Below are 22,475 nucleotides of genomic sequence, written 5' to 3'. Positions count from 1 at the left end.
GAGGGGAACGAAGAAGGCTGCAGCTCGAAAACGAGGGAGCACTGGGAGAGAAAGGCCCGGCAGGTTCTGGAATCTCCATCGTAGCGCTCCGGGGAAGGTAAGCGGGGTTCCCGGGAAACCGGGGTGACGGCGCTACTACCAGCCGGGTTACTGAGGGGCTGGGAGGTTACCATCGTGGTAGGCTGCCTAGTAGACAGCACACTGAATTGCTCCCACAAAGCGTACAATGCTAGGTCGTGACGTTCGGCCACGTCCTGGAACCCTTCCATCAGATCACGAAGCATCTCCTAGTGTGTACCAATGGTGGATCCTTGGGAGGAGATGGTGTAGCGGAGCTGGTCCAAGTCTGCTGGGTCAGTCATGGCCAGTTCGTACTATTAGGAATCAAGGTAAGACCCAAGTGCAGACTGTGTGAAGTAACAATGTTTATGTAACCACAGGGGCAGGCAAACGACAGGTTAAGGCAGGCAGGGGTCGATAATCCAGAGCAGTGGCCAAGGTACAGGACGGCAAGCAGGCTCAGGGTCAGGTCAGGCAGAGGTCGGTAATCCAGAGGTGGCGCAAAGGTACAGGACGGCAGGCAGGCTCAGGGTCAGAGACAGGCAGTGGTCAGCCGGGCGGGTACAGGGTCAGGACAGGCAAAGGTCAAAAACCAGGATGAGAAAAAGAGAGACTAGGGAAAAACAGGAGCTGAGACAAAGTGCTGTTAGGCTTGAACAAACAAGACGAACTGGCAACAGACAGAAAACACAGGTATAAATACACAGGGGATAATGGGGAAGACGGGTGACACCTGGAGGGTGGTGGAGACAAAATACAGGTGAAACAGATCAGGGCGTGACACACCATGCTCAAAGGGATATTCAATATCTGCTTTTTTTATTACCAATAGGTGCCCTTCTTTGTGAGGCATTGGAAAACCTCCCTGGTCTTTGTGGTTGAATCTGTGTTTGAAATTCCCTGCTCGAATGAGGAACCTTACATATAATTGTATGTGTGGTGTACAGAGATGAGATAGTTATTAAAAAGTCATGTTAAACACTCTTATTGCATACAGAGTGAGTCCATGCACATTATTATGTGACTTGTTAAGAACATTTTTACTCCTGAACATATTTAGGCTTGCCATAAGGTTAGAGCGTATGGCCAGTAACCGAAAGGTTGCTGGATCGAATCCCTGAGCGGACAAGGTACAAATCTGTTGTTCTGCCCCTGAACAAGGCAGTTAACCCACTGTTCCCCGGGTAGGCCGTCATTGTAATTAAGAATTTGTTCTTAACTGACTTGCCTAGTTACATAAAGGTAAAAAAAAAAAAAAGGAAATAAGAAAGGGGTTGAACTCAATTCACATTTCAGCTTTTCATTTTTAATGCATTTTGTTAAAATGTCTAAAAACATAATTCCAGTTTGACATTATGAGGAATTGTGTGTACATTCAGTATTAAGTTATGTTGTTCAATTGTGTTTTAAACAAGATAGAGTTCTGTTTAAAATGTTATCCTAAATAAATTATATTTATTACAAATAACTTTTAAGGGATACTTACTCGCTTATTTCCACTCACAGTATTTGCAGGCAAACGAGAACAGAATAGCATAAAGAATGAGCCAGAGGTTGACACACTACCTGTACGTAAGAGTATTAGGGCAAAGTGAATTAAAAAAAAAGAGTACTTGGATTTTTGGGGGGGGCACGGAGAGTACTTTAAAAACCTGAAATATGCTGAGAATAAAGTCTAAATAAAATAGCGTGAATAAAGTGACAATATTTCGAAAATAAAGTGGCAATATCTCGAGAATAAAGTGACAATATTTCGAAAATAAAGTGGTAATATCTCGAGAATAAAGTGACAATATTTCGAAAATAAAGTGGCAATATCTCGAGAAAAAAGTGACAATATTTCGAAAATAAAGTGGCAATATCTCGAGAATAAAGTGACAATATTTTGAGAATAAACCCAACATTTTATTTTGAGAATGGCTCCCTGTTGCTGTGTGCGCGCCACCGTTAAAATACCTTCATTAGATGACCTGGTGAAACTATACTTTAGAATTGGCTTTAGTAACAAGAAAATCCTTGCTCTTTTAGCACATACTACCCATATTATTATAAGTATTAGGACCTGGAAGAGGTTGTGCCAGAGATAGGGTCTTTTCAGGAGGAACCACACAGACTTGGATGGTTAAATACATAGGTAGAGATGGGTGGGCTGTGTGTGTATGCAGATGTGTGTGTGGGGGGGTACTACTCTTCAAGCATGGTGATGGCTGCATCACGTTATGAGTAAATACATATTTAACAGGCGTCACTGTACTGCACACACAAACACACACACGCACGCGGTATCCCCAAAGCAACACCATTCTAACGGCCGTGGTGCGTTGTCAGGACACCGAATGAAGTTCCCTCTCTTGTTACCGTTACTGGCTGCGAAGAGAAATGGAGTTACATTAATCAGTCCCTTTCATGGAGCCCTTTGAATTCGCTACAACGTTGTTCTTAATCCCATACGTATGTCAACACCTTGCATTGTATCTTAGAGAGTAACAGTTAGGCCAGTAGCCTATATGTCGAAATGAAGGTTATATATTTGTGTGTAATGGCATGGTGTTTTATGTACATTTCTAATGAAGGCTTCTCCGCAGAAGCGACAGTTACAGGGATGATTTAAAAACAGCTTGATTGCCTTAGCAACATCAGGGAAACTGGGCAGAAGAGAGCGCTGCTTCGAATACAGCAGTTCTGCAACACCTTTGATTGAGCCTCTCATAATTGCCGGCCTCAACATGCTACAGAAAGAGATTACTGTAACTGTGTAGGAAGCTCTGGGGACAAGTCGTCTGGATACTGAACAGCCAATAAATTGGCCGATGCAAACAGATGATCATCTTTAGCTGACAACACTTCCTGAGGGCTTGAACAAAAAAAAGCAGATTGCGATTTTGTTCAAGCTGGTGACCTTGCATTTGAATTGTGTATCTTAGCATGCATCATTCAAGACTAAGTTTAAAATGTGTGCAGCGCAAAAGTGACATATAATGCACAATGTCTCAGTAATGACGGTCTTGGTTGGCAATACTCGGTATAGAAAACAGTCGGGCCGGCAACCTGGACCTACAGGCCGTGATGAAAACATTTGCCCACAGAAAAACGCAAGGCGATGCTGTCGCATACTGTAGCTACTATAGGCCTCAAGATAGAATAAAGAAAGAGACAAGCGCAGAAGCAGGAAGGAGGACTTCAGGAGACCAGAGAAGTCTCTGAAGTTCGATTTCATTTAATTTACCTTGAAACCTGTTGAGTTCAACAATAAATAGCGGCTGAATATATCCTAAAGTCGACTACTTTTTCCCTCATTGTTAGGCTATTTGATGTGTGATTTTTCTGAAGGTTTATTAAAAGCAGTTAATTAGGAGCTACATACAATATGTAGCCTAGCTGTAGATAGTAGGCTATACTGCATAATAAAACAATCCCTGGTAAGCAAGTTTTTTTGAGGGTGGACTGACTATAATTTGGGATTAATAGACTGGTTCTACGCACAACAACGTTCTATCAAAGCTGGGAGAGAGTGTGGGGATGGCTCATGTCATGCAGGGTCAGATAGGCTATACAGGACAGTTGTATATTCAAAAAAGTATTTTGGTACTGTAGCTCATTGGTATGCTGTTGCATCGAAAATGTATTTTACAATCGTCAATGTTTGAATTTCCAACTTTAAATTACAAGTAATTACATTATTCCTGCCAGCCAGCTGTCTAAATGGCAGCATAGCTTCGTGTGTATAACTTTGTGAAATGTTAGACTTAACATGACAAAATGACGACCAAATTGGCCTCCCAATAAACATTTATACATTAGCTAAAGTAAAGCTATGGCTACGTGCCATGGCACCACAGAAAGCCTATCGTCAATTCGTTAGGCAGCCGCATAGACATTTCACAATTTCAGCACCATGGATAAATAAAGGAAATCTGAGGAAAATGCTACAGAAATTCTATCAACACATCTATTGTGCTACACGCGCATCGAGGACTCTGGATCATTGCTACTCCTCCTTCCGGGACGACTACAAGGCCCTCCTCTGCCGTCCCTTTGGCAAATCATATTACACCTCCATTCTGCTCTTCTCCAACCATAGGCTAAAACTTAAGCAGGAAGCACCTGTGGTAAGGATTGTTCAACGTTGGTCTGACCAATCGGGAATATATTCTTCTAGATTGTTTTGATTTACGCGGACTGGGTAAATGTTCCAGAAATAGTATCGACGTATACACGGACTCAGTGACTTTGTTCGATTAGAACTTATCCAAACCAAAAAAACGTGGATAGATGGCAACATTTGAGCAAAACTGAAAGCGCAAACCACCGCATTTAACCATAGCAAGGCGACTGGGAACATGGACGTGTACAAACAGACCAGCTCTGACCTCCGTAAGGCAAAGAGGCAAAACGACATTCAAGGTACGAAGTGGAGTCGCAGATTCAAAGTCTCAGATACGAGACATATGTGGCAGGGACTCCAGACAATCATGGATTATAAAGGGAAAACCAGCCAGACAAGCTAAACACCTTCTTTGCCTGCTTTGAGGAAAACAACATCAAACTGCTTCTCGCGAGGACTGTGTGCTCTCATTCTCCATGGCCGACGTGAGTAAGTCGTTTAGGCGTTAACCCTCGCAAGGCTGCCGGCCCAGGCGGCATCCCAAACCGCGTCCCCGGACCATGTGCAGACCAGCTGGCTGGAGTGTTTACGGACATATTCAATCTCTTCATATCCCAGTCTGTTGTCCCCACTTGCTTCAAGATGTCCACCATTGTTCCTGTACCCAAGAAAGCAAAAGTAACTGAACGAAATGACTATCGTAGCACTCAATTCTGTCATCATGAAGTGTTTTGAGAAGCTAGTTAAGGATCATATCACCTCCACTTTACCCGACACCCTAGACCCACTACAATTTGCATACCGCCCCAACAGACCCATGGATGACGCAATCGCCATTGCACTGAACACTGCCCTATCCCACCTGGACAAAATAAATACCTATGTAAGAATGCTGTTCATTGACTACAGCTGAGTATTCAAAACCATAGTGCCCTCCAAAGCGCATCACTAAGCTCAGGGCCCTGGGTCTGAACCTCGCCCTGTGCAGCTGGGTCCTAGACTTCCTGACCCATGACTGATTGGCCACTCACATCGCCAACTCAATCATCAAGTTTGCTGACGACACAACAGTGATAGGACTGATTACCAACAACGACTAGACAGCCTACAGCAAGAAGGTGAGAGCCCTGGCGGAGTGGTGCCAGGGAAATAACCTCTCCCTCAACGTCAACAAATAAGGACAAAGCAGAGAGAGCTTTCCCCCAGTCGAGAGGGTCAAAAGATTCAAGTTCCGTGGCGTGCACATCACTGAGGACCTGAAATGGTCCCTCCACACCGACAGCATGGTGAAGAAGGCACAATAGCACCTCTTCAACCTCAGGAGGCTGAAGAAATACAGCTTGGCCCCTAAGACTTCTACAGATGCACCATCAAGAACACTCTGGGCTGTATCCCCACCTGGTAGGGCAGCTGCACCGCCCGCATCTGCAGTGCTCTCTAGAGGGTGCTGCGGTCAGCCTAACACATCACTGGGGGCACACAGCCTACCCTCCAGGACATCTACAGCACCGGGCGAAAAGGTAGGCCAAGAAGCCCATCAAAGACCTCAGTCACCCGAGCTATGGCCTGTCCACCCCGCTACCATCTAGAAGGCAGAGACAGTACAGGTGCATCAAATCTGGGAACCAAAGACAACAGCTTCTATCTCCAGGCCATCAGACTGTTAAACCCCTAACCAGCCTCCACCCAGTACCCTGCCCTGATCCTTAGAGACTGCTGCCCTATGTACATAGAGTCATTGAACACTGATCACTTTAATATTTATATACTGTTTTACAAACATCATATGTATACTGAGTCTAAGTGTCCAAAACATTGGGAACACCTATATAAGAACTGCTGTAAACACGTTCTCTATGAATATACTGTCCGTACCGTCTATAAAAAAACATTATACATACAGTACCAGTCAAAAGTTTGGAAGCACACCTCCTCATTCAAGGGTTTTTCTTTATTTTTTACTATTTTCTACATTGTGGAAATAATAGTGAAGACATCAAAACTATGAAATAACACATATGGAATTATGTAGTAACCAAAAAAGTGTTCAACAAAAATATTTTTGATTCTTCAAAGTAGTCACCCTTTGCCTTGATGACAGCTTTGCACACTTTGGCATTCTCTCAACCAGCTTCATGAGGTAGTCACCTGGAATGCATTACAATTGATAGGTGTGCCTTGTTAAAATTACATTTGTGGAATTTCTTTCCTTCTTAATGCGTTTTAGCCAATCAGTTGTGTTGTGACAAGGTAGGGGTGGTATACAGAAGATAGCCCTATTTGGTAAAATACCAAGTCCATATTATGGCAAGAACAGCTCAAATAAGCAAAGAGAAGCGACAGTCCATCATTGCTTTAAGACATGAAGGTCAGTCAATGCAGAAAATGTAAAGAACCATCAAGCGCTATGATGAAACTGGCTCTCATGAGGACCGCCACAGGAAAGGAAGACCCAGAGTTACCTCTGCTGCAGAGGATAAGTTCATTAGAGTTACCAGGCTCAGAAATTGCAGAGGAGACTGCGTGAATCAGGCCTTCATTGTCGAATTGCTGCAAAGAAACCACTACTAAAGGACACCAATAAGAAGAGACTTGCTTGGGCCAAGAAACACGAGCAATGGACAATAGACAGGTGGAAATCTGTCCTTTGGTCTGATGAGTCCAAATTAGAGATTTTTGGTTCCAACAGCTGTGTCTTTGTGAGATGTAGAGTAGGTGAACGGATGATCTATGCATGTGTATTTCCCACCGTGAAGCATGGAGAAAGAGGTGTGATGGTGTGGGGGTGCATTGCTGGTGACATTGTCAGTGATTTATTTAGAATTCAAGGCACACACCAGCATGGCTACCACAGCATTCTGCAGCGATACTCAATCCCATCTGGTTTGCGCTTAGTGGGACTATCATTTGTTTTTCAACAGGACAATGACCCAACACACCTCCAGGCTGTGTAAGGGCTATTTGACCAAGACGGAGAGTGATGGAGTGCTGCATCAGATGACCTGGCTTCCACAATCACCCGACCTCAGCCCAATTGAGATGGTTTGGGATGAGTTGGACCGCAGAGTGAAGTAAAAGCAGCCAACAAGTGCTCAGCATATGTAGGAACTCCTTCAAGACTTTTGGAAAATCATTCCAGGTGAAGCTGTTTGAGAGAATGCCAGGAGTGTGCAAAGCTGTCATGAAGGCAAAGGGTGGCTACTTTGAAGAATTTCAAATATAAAATATATTTTGATTTGTTTAACACTTTTTTGGTTACTACATGATTCCATATGTGTTATTTCATAGTTGTGATGTCTTCACAATTATTCTACAATGTTGAAAATAGTTGAAAATAAAGAAAAACCCTTGAATGAGTAGGTGTGTCCAACCTTTTGACTGGTACTGTATATTCCGGATACTGACATTGCTCGTTCTGATATTTCTTAATTTTGGAATTATGTGTGTATTATTTTGTATTGCTAGGTATTACTGCACTATTGGAGCTATAAACGTTGATTTGATGGACAGCGATCGGTAGTCTATAATCTCAGTGGTGGAAAAAGTACTCAATTGCCATACTTAAGTAAAAGAAAAGATACCTTAATATAAAATGACTCAAGTAAAAGTCAAACTCACCCAGTAAAATACTACTTGAGTAAAACTCTAAAAGTATTTGGTTTTAAATATATTTAAGTATCAAAAGTAAAAGTATAAATCATTTCAAATGGCTTATATTAAGCAAACCAGATGGCACATTTTAAAAATGTACTGATAGCCAGGGGCACAGCACAACATGCAGACATAATTTACAAACAAAGCATTTGTGTTTAGTAAGTCCGCCAGGTCAGAGGCAGTAGGGATGACCAGTGATGTTCTCTTCATAAGTGCGTGAATTGGACCATGTTCCTGTCCTGCTAAGCATTCAAAATGTAACGAGTACTTTTGGGTGTCTCCAAAATGTATGGAGTAAAAAATATTTATTTTTTTAGGAATGTATGGAAGATAAGGTTCTCAAATATAAATAACTACGTTATGCCAGTGTAAGAGCTGAGATGTTGAGGAGTGTGTGTGGGTGCATGTGCCTGCATGTGTGTGTATGGGTGCGTGTGTGTGTAAGCATACGTGCACCTGTGATTAATTAACACAGCAATTACCTGGGCTCTGCTTTACACAGCTTCCCCAGAGTGATGGCAGAATTTTGCTGCACAGCACTTCTCTTGGCGTCGCCCGCAGCACGGCGGAGCAGGAGCAGGACAGTGTCGGTGCCCAGGAGGCTGCTGGCTGCCCCCCGCACCCCCAGGCAGTGGCCCAGGCACAGGGCAGCGTTCCCTGCCACTGCCTCCTCACTGCTGGGGCCCAGGAGCCTCCTCAGGGTGTGAAGTCCTGATGAGTAGGACAAAATAAAAGTTGCCCAATGTAATCACGTACACTCACAGACTAAAGCACGCACACACACACAGGCACATACAAACAAAATAAAAACGGACGCGCTCATACACACAAACCAACGCACACACGCATGTGTGAGCACACATCTTATAATACAATATCTGTTTTTGTTATTTAGCATCTTTCACATAACACACTAGTTCAAAAACCAACACCAATGCATCATACATGCATCTTACTTTTATCACATTTCACCCACTCCTCCTGAGCCGTTTGACTGATAGCCGTGCACACTGTGAGGGTCTTGATCAAATATTTAGTGGTGGTCTTCCCTGATCCCTGCATGGCAAGATAAAATGATTTCTTTCACACCATATACAGTATATAGAATACTTTATATCAGTCCATATAACACATATTTATAATTGTATCAAGAAGCTGTGGAAGGGAAAGAAGGGGAAAAGGCCTCTTGAATCGGGCAGGCAGTGATCACCTAAAAGAAATATCATAAAAAAGGCAATAAATGATGCTTGGCATTACTTTCAGTAGCCTCCGCATTGTCCCCACGACTCCTCTCTGCACGGCCTCTTCAGTAGCAGCGGTGGACTGTGGGAGCACTTTACTCAGCAAACCTGTGGCTCTCTGAGGCCAAGAGAAAGAACAATATGCAGTCAGTGGGAAAAGAAACAAAGTGGGTGGGGAAAGAAACAGAGCAGTCATGAACACCTGCTGCTGATATTCTGTCACATTTACTGACCCAGAGAGAGAGCTCCTTAATGTCACACTGAATGTCACACGCACACACACACAGAGAGAGAGCGAACGAGAGAGAGATCGTCTTGGGAATGTACAGTGCATTTGGAAAGTATTAAGACCCCTTGACTTTTTCCACATTTTGCTACGTTACAGCCTTATTCTAAAATGGATTAAATCGTTTTTTTCTCTCATCAATATACACACACAATACCCAATAATGACAAAGCAAAAACAGGTTTTAGACATTTTTGCAAAAAACAATCACACTTACGTAAGTATTCAGACTCTTTACTCAGTACTTTGTTGAAGCACCTTTGGCAGCCATTACTTCCTTGAGTCTTCTTGGGTATGATGCTACAAGCTTGGCACAACTGTATTTGGGGAGTTCCTCCCATTCTTCTCTGCAGATCCTCTCAAGCTCTGTCAAGTTGGATGGGGAGCGTTGCTGGAGAGCTATTTTCAGGTCTCTCCAGAGATGTTCGATCAGATTCAAGTCTGGCTCTGGCTGGGCCACTCAAGGACATTCAGAGACATGTCCTGAAGCCACTCCTGCATTGTCTTGGCTGTGTGTTGTCATGACTCTCCTGTGAGGATCTAAAGATCAGGTTTTCAATGGATCAACTTCTACCAGACCCCTCTCACCTGCAGAGGGGAGGAGGGATTGATGTGGGGGTTTTGTGACACCTCATGCCCGGTCGTAAATTGTATGCAGCAAAGGACTCTCTTGGCTCCTTTGTATCAACCAAAGGAATACCTTTGTCTCCAGAAGACATTTGCCATCCCAAAACTCTAACGTCCAAAAAGCGAACTTTGGAACAAAATTTATAACACCCGAATGTGGGAAATGGTCAGTGGGTAGATGTAGAAAATTAATGTCATATTATTTGTCATTTTGTGATGTTATTAAAAACTGTGTGAACCAAATACTGTAACTTAGGAAGGAAACCTCTTTAGCCATCAAGTTTTCATCCAATCTGATGTGAAAATAGTAATAGTAAAGTGATTTTGGTTATCTAATGAGACACATTTTTTTCATGTCCTTTGCACATTAAGTAGCCACGCCCCGAGTGATGTCAGAAAAGCGTGTCAGTGTGATGGAACCGCCCTTTTTGACCAGAGTGCTTAAAAGGACTGGCTAAGAATTAACATATCAGACCAGAAAGACGTGAGACCGTGGTCCACACATTGAAATGGTTAGAAACTCTGAAACTCTCAACACGAGGTGAAGAAAATGAACTTACCAGACCAGATCACCGTCGGTCTGCAGCTGTGCATGTAAAGTGGTTTTGGAAGTTTGACTATCTACCCGAGGAAGAGGAGAAGAAAACTCCCCTCTCAGACAATCACTGGTAAGGCTAAGTAGCTGTTCTTAGGAAACAGCCCATTGGAGACCAGGCAACTAAGAAGAAGGACATTGTGACCTCTGGTGAACAATCAGAGCATGTACAAGTGGCCCACAGGAAAGGCTCACTGAAACAACTTTCCGAGAGGGATTGGTTCTGACCGAGATAAACGATGGACGAACGGCATTCAACACGTAAATACATTCATTATAATTTTTTTTCCCAAAAGGGCGGCGGTTCTTGTGCAAGGTATATGATTAATCCTAGAATGTATCCACGATAAATGTCCCCTTTTTCTCTATCTCTATTTTCCCCACCCTATTCTCCATCTCTGTGTAATAAGCCGCCATATCTTGTCAGTCCACTAGGGACCTTTGTCACATGTAAGTGTGTATGTGTATTCTGTGTTATTATTTAGTTAGCTAGTAAATAATGCTCAAGGTTGGGGTTCTTGCAGATCCAAGAAGGTTACGACTGTTCAGAATGAGACTGATATGAGATAATGATTAATAAGTAACTTAGATCATCTAGAGTTTAATTTGGGAGATGGCAACTCGTTAAACAACTTCTTCCGTGGCGTCCTAAGTTCCTAATGAGTTAATTATTTTTTTGTTTTAAGTAAATCAACAGTATTATTCCCCGCACACTCTACCACCCTTCCCCCAATTGGAGTAAACTAATAAACAGCAACACTTAGGCTTCTACCTTCAGTTTATACATCTTATACACATTTTACAGACACAATCTATTTTACAATAGTTATATTTTGTTTGTTTTTATTCCTTCCTCTATTTCTGATGTCCATCCAGTTGGATTTCTATTTGTAACTGTGCTATTTCACAACATTTCTGAACCTACTGTATATACATTTTACAGACCCCGTATGTTTTACATTGGTTATCTTGTTATTAGTCCCACCCTTAAGCTCCATTCAACCCCTCCCATCTATCTCTCAACATCATCCATATTGGATTTCTATTTGCCATATATTTTTCAACTGTGCTGTGATGCTTCACAAAAGTACTGAACCTTTCTATTCTCATAGCTTCTACAGATTGTAAATTAAAAATAAACATTTTTGCTAAAATAATTATATTATTGATTGATTGACTATGGCTTTTCAAATCACCCAATATTGCTATCTGCAGCGTTAGTTCTAGGCAAATGTTGCAATTCTTCAGCCATTCCTGGACCTGTGACCAAAAACGAGCTACATATAGACAATACCAAAATAAATGATCTAATGACTCTGCCTCCTCACAGGAAAATCTGCAGAGCTGGGAAGATTGTATCCCCCATATGTATAACATTCTATTGGTTGCAAGAATTTTGTATAGTAATTTAAATTGAAACATTTCAAGTTTTGAATCCGGCGTTGTTTTGCGTATCAATTCATAAACCATGAGCCATGGAATGGGTACATCGAAAATCTCTTCCCAACTATTTTGCAATTTATATGGCACAGCTGTCAGTATTTTTGGTCCTTAAATGAAATTGGTATGTTTTTATTTATCACACTTTCTTTAACCATTTATGTTCTTTAATGCAGGGCCGACATACAAGTTCCTTACTTTTCCCCCCTTCTACTTGCCTCTTCCATTTTTGTGCTAATGCTGCAATTAGTTGGTTGTAATTTTGGGTAGAGCAGACATTTCCATATGTCTGTGTTAGCTGCATGTGTTACATAACTCCACCAGTCCTATTTATGATATTATTCACTAAAATTATACTTAAAAAAATAAAAATATTTGAAAAATATGTTTTTTTAAATCAATTAGTATATTCGAGTTTAACCACAATATTTGTTGTATTATTTGTTCTGTCTTTTCAGGTGGATTAAACTGAAATTGCAACCAACTTTCTAAGGCTTGTTTAAAAAATAACGATATTTTGGAGATTATTTCCTTTTCAAACAACCGAAAGTGAGCAGGTGTAATCTGAATAAAGGGCAAAAGGCCATTCTTGAACATAGGATGAGACGTTCCTACTAATTTACTAGAGAACCAGTGTTCATATAATTTAAAAAGCAGGTCACTAGGTGTAGGCAAAACCATAAGCAAATAGGTAAACTGTGATATGACTAAAGAGTTAATCAGGGTGATTTTTCCACAAATAGACAGGTATTTTCCTTTCCATGTTAGCAACATCTTATCTATTTTTGCTAACTTTCTATAAAAATGTATTGGAGTGAGATCATTTCTTTCTTTTGGGATTTGTATACCGAGTATGTCAACATCTCCGTCAGACCATTTAATTGGTAAACTACACAGTAATGTACAATTTTCATTTTTTAGTGAACCAATACGTAATTTATCATAATTTGGTTTTAATCCAGAGAGGATAGCAAAAGTATCTAGATCCTCTATGAGGCCGTGGAGAGATTCTAATTGTGAATTATCAGCGTACAATGACACCTTAGTTTTTAAGACACGGATTTCTAATCCCTTAATATTATTGTTTGATCTAATTTTAACAGCTAACATTTCGATGGCAATAATAAATAGATATGCCGATAGTGGACAACCGTGTTTTAATCCTCTAGATAGTTTAAAAAACTTTCTGAGATGTAGCCATTATTTACTATTTTACACCTGGGGTTACTATACATAACTTTAACCCATTTTATAAGAGATTCCCCAAAATTCAAATATTCTTGGCATTTAACATATAAACTCCGGTCGTACTTTATCAAAAGACTTTTCAAAATCAGCTATGAAAACCAGGCCTGGTGTCCCCGATATTTCATAGTATTCTATTGTTTCCAGTACTTGTCTTATATTATCTCCAATGTATCGTCCATGTAAAAAACCTGTCTGATTAGGATGAATAATATCTGACAATACTTTTTTAATTCTATGCGCCAAGCATTCTGCTAGGATTTTTGCATCACAACACTGAAGTGTAAGAGGTCTCCAATTATTTAAATGGACTGGATCTTTATATATATCACTTGGGTCCTGTTTCAGTAATAATGATATCAGATCTTCTTGTTGCGTGTCTGATAATCTACCATTTATATAGGAGTGGTTAAAACATGCTAATAACGGTCCTCTGAGTACATCAAAAAATGTTTGTATACTTCCATTGGTATGCCATCCAGCCCTGGAGTTGTCCCAGCCTTAAAGGCTTTAATTACATCAAGAAGTTCCTCCTCTGTAATTTGGCCTTCACATGAGTCTTTCTGTACAGATGTTAATTTTACATTATTATTAGGAAAAAAATCCATACAATTATTTTCAGTTAGTGGACATGGAGGAGACTGAAATGAAAACATATTCTTAAAGTACTTTACTTCCTCTTTCAAAATATAATTCGGTGAATCATGCATGACTCCATCATGTGTAACAAGCTTCAATAAAATAAAATTGGTAGCATTTCTATATTGAAGATTGCCACAACCATGCTTCACCGTAGGGATGGTGCCAGGTTTCCTCCAGACCGGGCGATTAGCATTCAGGCCAAAGAGTCCAATCTTGGTTTCATCAGACCAGAGAATCTTCTTTCTCATGGTCTGAGAGTCCTTTAGGTGCCTTTTGACAAACTCCAAGCAGGCTGTCATGTGCATTTTACCGAGGAGAGGCTTCCGTCTGGCCACTCTACCATAAAGGCCTGATTGGTGGAGTGCTGCAGAGACGGTTGTCCTTCTGGAAGGTTCTCCCATCTTCACAGAGGAACTCTGGAGCTCTGTCAGAGTGACCATCGGGTTCTTGGCCTTGACTAAGACCCTTCTCCCCCGATTGCTCAGTTTGGCCGGGCGGCCTTCTCAAGGAAGAGTCTTGGTGGTTCCAACCTTCTTACATTTAAGAATGATGGAGGCCACTGTGTTCTTCGGGACTTTCAATGCTGCAGAAATGTTTTGGTACCATTCCCCACATCTGTGCCACGACACAATTCTGTCTCGGAGCTCTACGGACAATTCCTTCGAACTCATGGCTTGGTTTTTGCTCTGACATGCACTGTCAACTGTGGGACTTTATATAGATAGGTGTGTGCCTTTCCAAATCATGTCCAATCAATTGAATTTACCACAGGTGGACTCCAATCAAGTTGTAGAAACATCTCAAGGATGATCAATGGAAACAGGATGCACCTGAGCTCAATTTCGTGTCTCATAGCAAAGGGTATGAAAACCTATATAAATACGTATTTCTGTTTTACATTTTTTATACATTTGCAAACATTTCTAAACACCTGTTTTTGCTTTGCTATTTTGGGGTATTGTGTGTTTTGATGAGGATTTTTTTAAATTTTAAATTAAGCAATAATGCCTGGACAGTCCTTAGCCGTGGTATATTTGGGCTCTCGAGTGGCGCAGAGGCCTAAGGCTCTCCATCTCAGTGCAAGAGGTGTCACTGCAGTCTCTGGTTCGAATCCAGGCTGCATCACATCCGCACAATTAGCCCAGTGTTGTCTGGGGTAGGCTGAATTTGTTCTTAACTGACTTGCCTAGGTAAATAAAGGTTAAATAATTTTAAAATAAATATTGGCCATATATCACAAACCCCCGAGGTGCCATATTGCTATTATAAACTGGTTACCAACGTAATTAGAGCAGTAAAATAAGTGTTTTGTCATACCCGTGGTATACGGTCTGATATACCATGGCTGTCAGCCAATAAGCATTCATGGCTCGACCCACCCAGTTTATAATCCATTTTAGAATAAGGCTGTAATGTAACAAACTGTGGAAGAAGTCAAGGGGTCTGAATACTTTCCGAATGCACTGTATGTTCGAGATACATTCTGAATAGTTTTTAGCCCCTTGAGATTGCTGTTTTCTTACACGTGTTCTAATCTTATCTTTTCAATGCCTCGGAATACATGCTGACAAAGCAGGAGTTGTGTTTATATCTAAAACGAGTTGCTATACATAAAACAAGTATGATTTCGTCTTGTTTCTCTCCAAATACCCATCTCTTCCATCTTTGTTTGCATATGACAAATGCTTGCGATATGGATAGCTAGAGCATGATAGGCCAGAGGGGCCGTAGAGAAGTGTCCGTGAGAGATGCAGTGGTGTTGGTCTCATCAGCAGAGCTGCGTCGGGGCCCTGTGGTGCAACCACTCACTGTGATGATGCCCCCGTCGGGATCACTCAGCAAGTCCAAGCATACGCCACTGATGGGAACAGCATGCTCCTGCAAGATAAAGGAGAGAGAGAAAGCGAGAGAGAGAAAGGTTAATCAAATGTTCACTGTACATATCACTTTTTCATAGGGGTGCTTATTATTATTATACCAAAGGGGCTGAAACAAAAGCTCTCAGTGCTCGCTTTGTTTTTGTTTTTCCATTCACCTCCTTCCCTCCCTGTTCCCATCAAATTGATGTGTTACCCTGATAGGTGGGCCAAGGACTAGTCAATCACTGGCCAACTCCAAATGGCACCCTAGTGTGCCATGGGCCCTGGTCAAAAGTAGTGCACTATATAGGGAATATGGTGCCATTTGGGATACGCCCAGCCTAACAGCCTCTATCGTACCTGGATGGCTGTGGAGGAATTACCAGAGAGGTTGATCATCAGTCCCAGGAGGGGATAAAGGATCTCTCTGTATTCACAGTGAGTACACCACTTCTGTAATAGAGAACCACAGTGCAACACAACACACACTGGATTTGGTTTGAGAAATGACCATTGTACATTGTTATCTATTCTGGCTTAGTTTCAGTCTATGACATTTCAAAACCTTTTTTTTTTTATTGGAAAGATTAAAAGCAAGTGTGCCATCATTAGAATTGAAAAATAATAAAATAGAAAATTAAACATCTCCGTTCAGTTTAGGAAAATAACAAAGTTGTATGCTACTTTAAAATAAGCTAGTCATAAATACAATATGGACAATATTCACCATGGCGATTAGAAAGGCCTGCCAACACTCCTGGCAGTTGGCAACCTCGTTATGGATGGCATCATCTCCAATCATATTGCCTATTGTTGATATGAGCGATGGAAAACTATGCCGGTTGAATGTGGTGATGTTCCTCTGCAAGCGGAGCACATGAACAGATTATCCCAAAAATATTTTGACAATGTCTGGTCGCAGATGACTTTTTGCTGTATTGACAACTCATATGGTTGTAGTCGTGTTTGGCATGACAGATCTAGGACCAGGCTACAACAACTACAGTATCAGGAGCAAATGAAGTATTTGATGAGATGTAGCTAACTTCCAACACAAATATCTTACCAGCAGACTTGCGAAAGGGAGCCCAATCAATGTGGTAAACGTGTCCCTTAACTGCAAGCAAAATCTGTAACATGAACAGGGAGAAAACCATGATGAACATGAAATGTTCAAGAATATACAGTAGATATGCTACAAATCACTTGCCTATGCTGTATGTGATGTAGCATACTCTATACAATAGGCTCCCACATGACAAGGAACAATAAAATAATTGGCTGCACACTACATACAGTATGGGACGCGGACAATGAATCTCAGGAGGTTACAAACACAATCGATATTATATTATTATTCATGAGTCATGACGTGCGGTACCAAACCACAGTATGTGACGACATTATCTAAATATTTTAGAAACACACACAAGCACACACATACTTAATAAGTCAACACACACACCTCACCGTTAACAAGTAATGGACGGCTTTTGCCCCCCCCCCCAAAAAAAGAAAAGATGCTAAATTAAATAGTAGAATTGAAGCCAAACAAATTGTCCTGGAGAGGCTGTCTATCATAGGCTACACCCCAATTTCACACTCCACACTCTCTCACTCTGCGCGCATGTGTGTGTGCTGCTGAGGATAGAGAGAGTGAGAGAGGAGCCTTGGCCTAGGCTATTGTTGATTGCGAAGATGGAGGCTTTTTTCATTGAAGTAAAACGAAAGTTAGAGGATAAAGAGTATGCCTACAGTGAAAAAACTACAAGCGGAATGTCCTTTGTGTGGACAAGTTTTACTATTGTAGTGGACAAAGATGAGAAGAGCGTTGTCAAGGCCAAATGCAAGCCACTGTGCAAATCGCTATTCAGAGAGAATGCAATTTTGGAACGTAAATGTATTTATTTTCGTATTTATAATCATATGCTTTATCATTAGCCTATTATTATTGTATATCGTTATTATTATTGTAGGTCTATTAATCTAAACCAGCTCTTTAAATACGCTAAACGTGTTTTGTTTAATTCTGCTGAGACATTTTCGTTGGCTAAATTAAGTTAGAATTGTCTTTTCAATTGTGTGCTCCATCTTTAGTTTAAGATAAGTTAGTTATAAGAAGGCCCATTGTAAAATAAATATCATTAGAGGTTAATTGCTGCAATATAGCGTGTTCAAAACTTTTGTGATGTTTTAAACCAGTTCGTCTTTTTAAACCAAGTCTTTTGTTTCATTCTGTTGAGCCATTTTCTTTGGCCAAATTAAGTTGCAACTGTAATGTTGTGTTTGCCATATTATAACAGCCTGCTCGTATTTTCCCTATAAATAATGGCTTGACTTACTTTTGATATTACCCTAATAAAGTTTAGAAACTTTTGTGAAGGCTATTATTAAGCTTAACTACTGCCGGCTTATGATATGAAGGCAGTGTGCACCAGCGCTGCAACTGAATCCGACAGTTGAACTTGAGGTGAGGAATGTTTTAGGCCTACCAGAGTCAAACAATATAATACTTATCTTTAAACAAATATTTGGATCAGAAATATAGGAATAAGCTTCCTTCTGTATGCCTATATCTGTCTAGCAGACACAGTAGCCATCTGACAAATGCATGTCGGTGTCAAAGCAAGCTGCCGGCATATCTCTATCTCTCTGGGGCTTCTCTTCCTTTATGTCATTTTTTCTAATATTAATATCATACAGTGGACGCAAATGCATGCAATGCTCTGATGCACTTAGTGCTCAAATTGCCAAAAACTGAACCGGGAAGTGGACAATTATTGTTTTAGGAAAGTAAAAACCAATAAAGCCAGGGGCTATAAAGTTTAGCATATGCTACACATCAAAAAAAAAAATGGCTGTTTTTAAGGTCACGTAGCCTGACCTAATTGCTAATTTGGCCAATATCCCTCATTAATTGATGGCGCTGGCTGCACCAGGTCGGAGGTTTCATTATCTCTCTCTTTCTACTCTTGGATTTGAATGCATATAGATGTCCGGTAAATTGCTCAAATGTCCGTAAATTAAAATCTTTCCAGTCACGTTGTCCGGCGCAAACTCTTCCTGACGGAAACCCTGGCACAGACGTCAATTCAATGTCTATTCCACATTGGTTCAATGTCATTTCGTTTAAATGACGTGGAAACAACGTTGATTCAACCAGTGTGTGCCCAGTGAGACGTCTCACACAAACACCACCGTAGAGTAGGTGATAGCCTTGTTTTCGCAAACGTTAACAAAAAACGAGTCCTTGACAAAGGCTCCAGACTCACATTAGTAATGTAATCCCTTCCAGCATCATTCAAGTCCAACCAAATAGACGATGACCTTCCCATTTCAACCACTACACAGTCTCTGGCTTTATTCCTGTGGCTCTGACTCTCCTTCTGTAGTTTATTCCCAAATTACACCATATTCCCTTTTTAGTGCACTTCTTTTGACCAGAGCCCTATGGGCCCTGGTCAAAATGAGTGCACCACATTAGGAAAAGGGTGCCACTTGGGATGCAGCGTGCAGCGACGCAGACTCTATTTTCATAAGTGACAGTGTGAGTTTAGGAATGGAGCGGCAATTCGACTTTCAACTGAGATTAACGGTGGGATAGAGCATGGTGATGGATTGGGATGTCAACCCCGCTGTTCACTTTGCATTTTCGTGGAGCCTCCTAACCGTCCAGCCAAGTGAGTTAAAACTGCTCTTTAATATTTACGCCGATGATATATGGCAATACAATAGACTAGCCTGGTGGGTCATGGTCAAAATATGTATTTATTTTTTCCTGCGAAGTGATATCATTGTGATAGCATTGTTCTTCAAACGCTGGCGAAGGCTGACGCCGAAACGTGTGCATTTGTTCTGACACCTGCTGCTCAGAAAATACATTCAAACTTAAAAAATACTTCAGTGACTGAGTTTTTCCCTCCTTCAAGTAATAGCATCCACCATTTTGTTACGAAAAGCTATTTGTTGCATTAGCTACAGTGTACATACTGGTTTTCTGTGGCAAAGTTCTCCAAAATAGTTAGCGCTGTGGTTTCCAGCTGGCTCTGTGTGGATATGCACCCCATCAAGTTTCCCACCAACCTGCAGAGTTGTGTGAGAAAGTCTAATATTTCATTTTCACACATCATTAACACTTATTTAAGCCAAGACAATTATCCAACTTACTATATCATTGTTTTACTGTCTAAATAAGATGGATGACATAATATTTTGAATAACAGGCACCAGCAAGTGCAAATGCAGGTCTGATGTGAGACTAAATATAGCAATAGAATATCAACATGTTTTCAATTCCCACAGTACACAAGGGGTAAAATCCCAAATGAAATGTTTACTGTTAATAGAACACAACCAATTTTGCGATCCTACTCTGAGTGGACGGCTCTATCTGCTGTCTGAAACAGCTGAAAGAGGAGAAGGCAGGTAGGTTTGATTTGATAATATTGTGTGGTTCTTGTCAGCCAAAACACGCAATTACCAACAGGGATCTGATCTCTTACATGTGCAAATTCAGGTTCTCAATGGCCAAGCATCTTCCATGTGGAGTTTGGGAGTACAAAGACAGAAACGCCAGGCATTCTTTCCGCACCGCCGCCATTCCTGATGCTAACAAGTCAACAATGTACTCTTCGGAGGCTGGGCATCTCATCAGCATCTTTTGGTTTTCATCTGAAAGCAAGCAGCCCAGGAGAAAAAATCAGCAACAGGAAGACAGTGACAGTTGTGGCAAAGATTGAATTTAATAATACATTGCATGCACTTTGAATCGATTTGAATGCTATTTGTCAGGGGATGATTGTAGGCCTACTTTAAATGCAATCGCAACAATATAATTGCACTTGCCTCTTTAATTGGCAGATATTTTACATCAAATGCATTTCCCCTATTTTGACATTGGCACAACAGGTTTTGGATAGCTGTATAATTGATTTGTCACCGTTTGGGAGAAGAAGGAGCAATTATTTTCTCTTGGTAACACGTGTTCATGAATTTTGATGTGGTAAAAGGGGAAGTCCAGGATTCAAACAACAATGAAGCAGTCACAAAGTGTGTGTTTACAACTACAATGTTGACAAATAATGGAGTAAAACAAGCGTATATTTTGTGGTTTCTGCAAGACATGAGGCATGTATAAATTATATTCTTCAAGAATCAATGGCTATATCATTCATAAAAAATGGATGTACCAATCCCAGATTGCCACTTAAGCACACATTGCTTGTGTAACTACAGAACAAGTGGGTACTTAATAAGGAGTTGGCAAAAATGCATGACAGGCAGAATAATGAGAAAACAATGGGATAATTGAAGATGTTTGGCATTTCACGCATTTTTTTTCACACAATTTCTTCTTGACAAAAAAAATCTATGTGCAAAAAAAGACGAGGAAATATCACTCTGATGCCTGTCTACAAACCATTTCCATCGCAAACCACCCTCCACAATTTCAGCACGGACACGCATAGCTCCTCTGCGCATGGCGCTGTCGATTTCTGCAACAGGCAACTGAAAATAAGGAAACCCAATTGTGTTCTTCATTGAGTACAGGCATATTTTTCTCATTACTTTGTGCTGAAAACTTGAACCACTTTCCTGACAATATGTGCTGGTCTGAAATATGACCACAAGTCCACAATGCTTCACGAGAACAATTGCGGACGACTTTAGGCTAATAATACCCTCGCTAATTTCACATGAGGGAGTTGTGATTAGTGTCTCACCCTACATAACCCCTACTATATATACACGTAGTACATTGCGTGGGGCACAGCACATTACAGGTTCATCCAAATCTCTAAAGGAGCTCATTCTATTTTGGCAATATTTAACTAGCGACTAACAGAGAGCGAGTCACTTTTAAAAGACATCATCTCCTTGGTTTGAAAAACTTTTTGGGACCATGGTTGGCTGACTGTCCTTAACTCCCTATCAGTCAGCCAGTCAGGGGCATCTCTCGAGTCCCCTTACCTTCTTACGGTGTCATTGGTTTGGATGATACTGAAGCCATTGTTTAATCGGAACAGCGTCTGGCCAGTGCCTGTTAGGAAGAGCAGATAACGTCAGGACTGGGAGGCCTCTCCGTACCTCAGTGAGCCACATACATCATCACAGTGCGCCCGTGGCCAGGCTTCAGAAACACAATGCCTGGCGGTCAAGGGCAGGAGAGAGTGGAATAAATAAAACTCATCCAGAGCCAAAGATCCTCCGCTATTTCCCTCATAAAGATGGTGAGACCGGGCGTGTGTGCAGAGAAAATCTAGAAGAGCGGGAAAAAAAGCTCCCCTGAGGTGATTTGGTGGCGAGAGAGCCGGTAATGTCAGGCAGGCCGTTTCTACACTCTTCTTAGAGATGTTCAACTGGGAATTATGTTACATTTGCCCTTTCATTGAATGACATTGTAAGACAGTCAGTTTTACAAGCAGTAGATTATCTGACTGGTTGTATTCATCCATATGAGGGAAGGGAAAACACAGACTGGAAATATGTGGTAGTAGTCTACAATTGATCATTGATTATTGTCACTGGTGGTTTAGTTGATTATAGTGCGAACGTGTGTGCATCTTAGGCCCAGTGCACTCAAAATTCAGTTTTTTCCTGTGTTTTTTATCATAATGTACAACAGCTGATGAAACTAACACTGTAACGTGTGGACAAAATGTGATCAGTGTTATTTTCTGCTGGTTGAAAATACAATGTACACAGGACCTTCTAATCAGCC

At 41.1% G+C, this 22,475-nt stretch overlaps 1 protein-coding gene across 2 annotated transcripts in view; it reads right to left on the bottom strand.

The window, feature by feature from the left end:
- Positions 1-22,475, bottom strand: part of ttc12 (tetratricopeptide repeat domain 12) — a 40,207-nt gene that overhangs the window by 2,283 nt on the left and 15,449 nt on the right. For both annotated transcript variants that reach the window (XM_071356558.1, XM_071356559.1), the window contains 11 exons: positions 21,725-21,794; positions 21,174-21,262; positions 20,257-20,425; positions 19,745-19,837; positions 16,821-16,884; positions 16,482-16,616; positions 16,115-16,207; positions 15,705-15,773; positions 9,077-9,178; positions 8,776-8,875; positions 8,302-8,530 (listed from right to left, as the gene is read on the bottom strand). In XM_071356558.1, the coding sequence (XP_071212659.1) occupies positions 8,302-8,530; positions 8,776-8,875; positions 9,077-9,178; positions 15,705-15,773; positions 16,115-16,207; positions 16,482-16,616; positions 16,821-16,884; positions 19,745-19,837; positions 20,257-20,425; positions 21,174-21,262; positions 21,725-21,794 (1,213 nt within the window). The remainder of the gene's footprint in view (positions 1-8,301; positions 8,531-8,775; positions 8,876-9,076; positions 9,179-15,704; positions 15,774-16,114; positions 16,208-16,481; positions 16,617-16,820; positions 16,885-19,744; positions 19,838-20,256; positions 20,426-21,173; positions 21,263-21,724; positions 21,795-22,475) is intronic.

The sequence above is a fragment of the Salvelinus alpinus genome, chromosome 21 (genome assembly GCF_045679555.1).
Source record: "Salvelinus alpinus chromosome 21, SLU_Salpinus.1, whole genome shotgun sequence".
Taxonomy (NCBI): domain Eukaryota; kingdom Metazoa; phylum Chordata; class Actinopteri; order Salmoniformes; family Salmonidae; genus Salvelinus; species Salvelinus alpinus.
This window is presented reverse-complemented; position numbering and strand designations above follow the sequence as displayed.